This window comes from Eptatretus burgeri, chromosome 16 (genome assembly GCF_056783735.1).
Source record: "Eptatretus burgeri isolate ZD-2024b chromosome 16, Ebu_testis_v1, whole genome shotgun sequence".
Classification (NCBI taxonomy): Eukaryota; Metazoa; Chordata; class Myxini; order Myxiniformes; family Myxinidae; genus Eptatretus; species Eptatretus burgeri.
In genome coordinates this window covers 30,452,729-30,459,633 of record NC_140976.1, presented here as the reverse complement: position 1 = coordinate 30,459,633, position 6,905 = coordinate 30,452,729, and the positions used below count along the sequence as shown (strand labels likewise).

Below are 6,905 nucleotides of genomic sequence, written 5' to 3'. Positions count from 1 at the left end.
AGCTGGCATTGCGCTCGTCAGGGGCAGGAGACACCGTGGTGCTGTCGACCTTCTGGTGTCGGCCCCAAGTCCGCTCACAGCCGCCAGGGAGCCAGTTCTGGCACCAAGTTGCGAGCAGGAGAGGGAGGCAGGTCCGCCCGCCGTTCGACCCCGTACTCCGAGCCAGCAGAACCCCAGAGCCAACCGAGGTGAGGCACGAGGCACAGCAAGGCCACGAGACACGATGAATCCAGGATCGAATCAGCGCAACAAAAACAGCACGCTCCAAGCACAACAGCCTCCACCAAAACGGTTTTTCTTTAACGATCTTCTTCCTCCCACCCCTTTTCCCCGAACAGAACCTTTTTATCCTCGAGTCCTCGTCACTTCCAATCGAGCCGTTTTATTGGCCCTCCGCCGTCGCCTTCCGCCAATCGTGATCATGGGGCGGAGCCATCCGCAGCACTGTCCTGTGACGTCACGGCAAGCCTCCAGGGAATACTAAAAGGGGTTTACACAGACACACTTACCCAAACCCGTTTCCCTAACTAATTACGCGACAATTACCATTTCCCCCTTGAAGAAATGGACATTTACTAGACAACTTATGACCACTGAATTGCTACTTATTACATCGAGATCCTGGTAAAACTCGAACAGCATGGCATACCTAATTAAACATCCTAATTACCCTTTGAATGCATACCCCCCCCCCTCAGACGTAACAATACTAAATATTCGTTTTGGCCCCATCTCTCAATGGTGAAGAATGACTTAAAAATTTTAGAAGCCGGATCCGGATCTTCACCAAAATGTAATCAGTTTGTTGTTGTCACACACGCAACCTGTCCACCAAATTTCTTCTGGATCCGTCCACAACTTTTTGAGATATCCTGCACACAAACAAACAAACAAGCAGTCATAGACTGGTACTTACGAAATTGTCAACTTGACCTCTGACCTTGTCTAATTAAAGCATGAATCAGTCAGAAGCCCAAGGGGAGCTTGAATTCTGAATTCATTGTGGTCTACGATTTTACACTGTGGTTTGCAGATAATGAGTCCCAGACAAAAACTCGATTTCTTATAAAAATTCCATTTTTTTGTTTTTATTTTTTAAAAAGTGATTCAGTACCAGCAGGATATGCCAGATAATAGGTGTATTACTTTTCAGAAGAATCTGATAAAAGACTTATTATTTATTACATATATCAGTTATTCATCGCTGTTCCAGAATTTCGACAACCGAGTTTTAAGCGTCCTAAGCGATCGCAAAAACCGAAGACAAAATTAAAATCGAAGTTAAAACGAACTCATAACGTCGAGCGAAGCAAAATACTCCATTTCTCCACGTGAATTTACGGAATTATATTTGACCTCACTGTGACCTTGACCTTTGACCGATTTTGACCAAAATCTAATCAGCGCTAGCCATCACCCTCCTGAATCACGTGGTGTAATTTGACATTGGATGCTTCTTCCGTTCTCGAGTTATCGTGCCTACAAACAAACAAACAAACAAACAGAAATGGAAGGCATCAATATACTTATGAAATCTTTAGATTTCGTAAGTAACAAACAGACCGAAAGGGGTGCAAACATAACCTCTTTCACCTTCGGTGACGGAGGTAATAATGCCGTTAATTATCTTTAAAAGGGGTGTTTTAAGTAAGCCAAACACCCAATTTTCATTTATGCTCTCCCTGAGAGTTCCCTTTGTATGCATGCAAAGTGTCACGCTGCTCGGCTTCATGGTTTTGGAGTTATGGAGGAGACACAGACTGACATTTATTATTATAGATGTATATCCACCACATCCTATATTCGATACACCTCGATCCTATATGTACAGTATATGTAGTATTATGTGTATACTATGTGTAGTGCAGTCAATGACATCACCACCTTTATACTACATGTATATTATATGCCTTTTCCTGATCTTTAATGTCTATTAAATTTGTGTTGTTTAATATTGTATTCGCCTTAAATTGAGAAAGATAAATACACATTAAAAAACCACACACACACACACACACACACACACACACACACACACACACACACACACACACACACACACACACACACACACACACACCTTCTAGGTACCGGGTATGAAATTTGATTCCGGTTCAGCACAAGGTGTGAGGTTCCTAAAGACGAAAGCATTTTATTCCAGCCTTTTCCTTATCCCAGCTTTGTTATTAATCACGACTTGCAGACAGGGTGCCACCAAGCGCTCCCTGTTGTGCTGTGATTATTTCATGCCTGCTGAATGGAGGGAGTTCAACACATTTCATTTGTGTAACGAGACATGGAGGCACAGCTCGTCTCAAGACTGCAAGCTTATCCAATATCCATGTCAGGCCACCCAAGTGTTCCAACACCAAACAAACTCAGTGAAATTTGTACACGCTTCTTAAGCTGTAAGAATAATTCTCTCCGATTTAGGCGAGGTGATGGAACGGTGGCAATCTGCAATGGATTTGGTGTTTTGTGGAAGAAAATAAATGAAGGATAAATGGAATGGTTTCTTTAAAATGTCATTGCAATTCGTATCAAATAATTGCCTCGTTTTTTATTTTTATTTTTTGTCTAAGCTGGAACCTGCAAAAGTGTGTTTTCTTCTTCCACACCTTATCAGGCAGGTAGAAAGAGCTCAAGCATTTGGGAAGAACCAATGGTAAATTTAATGTGTTCTCGCCGTCATTTTTTGAAATTTAATCCAGATAAGTGAGGAACATTCAAATTGATGTGTTGTAAATATAAGATGAAGGTAATGGTGAAGGTAACGTGAGTCCTACGTTACCTGTCAAGTAATATACTCGTAAATTACTATACTTTTAAAGGAGTACAGAGGGGGAGGTCTATTTGTGGACAATACACTCAGTGCAGGGACCATAATGGAGGCCCACGCATCCTCCATCTCCTTCTACTCTTAAGGCCCAGTCACACCTTGACGTTTTAGCCAGCAATGGCAACGTATTAAAATGTATGTTAAACGCTGGCTTACGCTGAACTTTCGATTTTTTTTTAAAGATTCGGATGTATTCCTAACGAGTTGGTCGTATGCATAACATATTAGTAACGGACACGGAACGTTTCGTTGTCTTATAGATAACTTATACCAACGAATGCTTAGCCTGTTGTCGGTATTCACAACCTATGCCCAACGATAGTCTAACTTATGCATAGCGTACTGCACGTATCGCCGACGATCACGTGGCGTAGCCTATTAAAAGGCTGCCACACGATGATTCAAATCATAACCGCCGGAGAAATGGAATTGTCAACATCGCAGTCACACCTTGGCGATCTTGCCAGCGTATGCCGACCTCTGAAAAATGCGTCTAAAATGCTGGCGCACGTCGAATACGGTATGGGTAAGTTTGGTATACGTGAATAGAATGCTAAAGTACGCTATCATACGTCGTAGTAAGTGGAGTACGTCTTGTACTTTTAAACGTGTTAAACATTTTATGACGTACTTGCCGTATGCCTCACACGTTCCGCATGCGATGGGAATAAGTTGTACGCACGATATGCGATCGTTGGCACACGTCGACAAAAATTACTTGTAAGTTACTCATAAGTCGAAACACTTCAATGTAATGGTTAACGTCAGTGTTCCAGACTCCCTGGGTTTTTTTTTTCTTCGGTATGACGGTGATGTTGACACTGCGATTTCTAGTGCGGTTATAATATAATAAAATTAATAGGCTGCCGCTCAATGATTTAAATCATAACCGCACTGGAAATCGCAGTGTCAACATCACCATCATACCGAAGAAATATATATATATATATATATATATATATATATATATATATATATATATATATATATATATATATATATCTTCTTCTTCTTCTTCTTTCGGCTGCTCCCGTTAGGGGGCGCCACAGCGGATCATCCATTATGATCCGCATAGTGATTTGGCACATGTTTTACGCCGGATGCCCTTCCTGACGCAACCCTGGTCACCTCTTACAACACAGGGATAATATATATATATATATATATATATATATATATATATATATATATATATATATATATATATATATATATATATATATATATATATATATATATATATATATATATATATATATAAAACCAGGGAGTCTGGAACACCGACGCTAACCATTACATTGACGTGTTTCGACTTATGAGTAACTTACAAGTAACGTGTGTGGACGTGTGTCAACGATCGTGTAACATGCCTACAACACATTACTCTTGGGTTAGAAATAAGTTTCGGGTACACTAAATATTACCTCAACGTGTTTCGACTTATGATTAACTTACAATTAACGTGTGTCGACGTGTGTCAACGATCGCATAACGTGCCAACAACTTATGGCCAGCGTAGCGGAACTTGTGAGTCATACACTGGCATAAGTCGTAAAATTTCAAGCATGGAAAAATTTGAGGACAACCGCAAAGTACAACGATGAAAGCCAGCGTACTACGACGTATGGCAGTGTTTTTCAGCGTGCTCTCAATGTTTCCAAAACTTACCCATAACGTATTCGACGTGTGCCAGCGTTTTAGACAAATTTTTCAAAAATCGGCATAAGCTGGTTAAAACGTTAAGGTGTGACTGGGCCTTTACAAAACTTCCTGATGCTCCCTTATTTTCCTCAATCTTCATTTGAGAATACTTAGCCATTCTCACACCACAAACATGAGTGCATTAAAAATAGATGGCACATTTGTCCATGTTCTCCTCGCACATTCATCAAAACAGGAAATGTGTTGTGGAATGCATTGGCAGGAATTTTCAGATAAACCAACCATGGGATCACACTATGAGTGTGAGTGACGGCAAGTGACGAGTGATCACATGAGTGATGGTGAAAAGATGACGGAGCAGATCACACTGAGTGACGGTGAAAATTTGCTGCCACTCTCCCAACCGTCCACGATACATCGCAAGGCATTCCCTCACCGCCCCACATCACTGCTGTGCAACGGATGGAAATAATTTCAAATGTAATTATGAAAACAGGAAGTGGTTTTAGATTGAGACCCATTGGACCAGAGGAAAAAAAGAATAATTGTTCAACATGTTTCTTTTCCACTTCTTGAGGATTCGTTTTTCAGGATTAATGATGGTTGATTGATCATACAATTAGCCACCCAAACCTCCCCCTGCCCCCTTCTAAATAAAAACAAAAAGACAAACAAGATAATTGTTATTATTTATGAACAAAGCCTGCTATTCTGACTTTTCAAGAATCAAAAAAGGATTAAGTGCATTTTGAAAGCTGCCTTGCATCTTCCCCAAGGATAGTTTCTGCCACATTGGGAAGAAACCAGGAGCTTGTAAGCAGAATAAAACAACAGCACAGTAAGTTGGAAAATACAAACAAAGAAATTAGATTGTTCTTGAGAGATGAAGACGAAGAAGAAGAATAGAGGGTAAAATGTGACAGCAAAAACAGCATATTGAATGACCTTTTTCACACCAACGGCAATCTGGCTTTCTGTCCAGAGGTGGGGTGGGGGCAAGATGCCCTCGCACCTTCCTCCATCTCCTGTTATTAGGCCGACCGAGGTGTCAGGCAAACGGGGTGAAAAAACAAAACAAAAAAAAAACAAAAAAAAAGGAAAAACGTGACGACAGCACATTATATTAGTGTAAACTGTCGAAAGGAAGCAAACCGGGTTCAAAATAACGACACAAAGTACATGATACTTCAAATTCACGATGGTGGGCAACAGGGCCCCGACTCACGGATCATTGCCGAAGGAAGGTATTAAATTTCACACCGACACTACAACGCAGTACAAAACATTTCCGAGGCAATCATGCTCTGGGGCGGTTTCTTGCCAAAGAGACGTCTCGTTCGGCCATTGTCACCTAAAAGGATGGAAGTATTCAGGGAAGCAGAAACATTAGCAGAGGAACGGTTCACCAACCGTAAATGTTACTCATGCTTTACCGCTCTACTCAAAACTTCCTTTACAAATTGCAAATTCAAATCTCAACTGTTTCTCAAAAAGGACTGTGTTAGACAAATAGCCTCATCCAGTTACATATCTGTACATTGTGTCCCACCCTCTCCTTCCTTCCTCTTCTGGGTAAGTACATATAAATGGCACATTAGAATTACACATACACTTCAAATCTTTTAGATGAACTGTTTGTGAAATAAAACTCAATAATAATTGCAAGAGCTTGCCAGCCGCAGGAGGCATTTCCAAAGCGGTTTATTGTCCACTCTGAGGGAGGTTAGCGCTGGACTGTGTGGTCGAAACGACGTCGTCCGTGTTCCCCACATCGCTCTCTCCCGCCATCTTGGCCTTGTAGTTACGGTTGAAGAATCCCACCTGAAGGCACAATTTGAGCATCGTCACACTAAGAAGAAGAACAACAAAAACAATTCTATATTCTAGCTCCTTCCATGAGCCTCGACTTTGTCTCCTAAAAAAAACAAAACAACTGAATAAGCAAATGTTCATCCAATTGTATAAAAGCAAGTCCAACCGATGAGTGCTTTGATTTTCACGTGGAATTATATTCAGAAATGGCAGAATAATGTTTGGAGATTAACGGCTTATAGAAGGAATTAAAAACTTGTATAATTGGTAGTGAGTAACCATAATCACCCGCTTCTGGCTTCGATGTACTTGCTGAAAATCAAGGGGGCAGTCAGTGAGAAGGAGTGTAGAACGGCAAAAGATAGTTCAATTTCTGGTCAAGGAAACCATCAAGTCTTTTGAAATCTAAAGATTTATCGTCTGCACAATTTGACTATTTAGTGAGAGATTAAACCACAACCACCCAGCTTGCACACCGACGTTGGCAAAAGTTGCAATGTAAGCAAGAGGATTTAGGATGTTGGTCCAACGCATCCACATGGCGTAAAAGAGTTGGGACAAAAGCCATTGTTGGGCCTGTGGCAATGCTGGC

General features: G+C 41.1%; 1 protein-coding gene across 2 annotated transcripts in view; it reads right to left on the bottom strand.

The window, feature by feature from the left end:
• Positions 1–5,178: 5,178 nt before the first annotated feature.
• Positions 5,179–6,905, bottom strand: part of LOC147010807 (integrin alpha-M-like) — a 174,630-nt gene continuing 172,903 nt past the window's right edge. For both annotated transcript variants that reach the window (XM_085858811.1, XM_085858812.1), the window contains one exon: positions 5,179–6,322. In XM_085858811.1, coding sequence (XP_085714937.1) covers positions 6,203–6,322 — 120 coding nt within the window. In that variant the 3' untranslated portion in view covers positions 5,179–6,202. The remainder of the gene's footprint in view (positions 6,323–6,905) is intronic.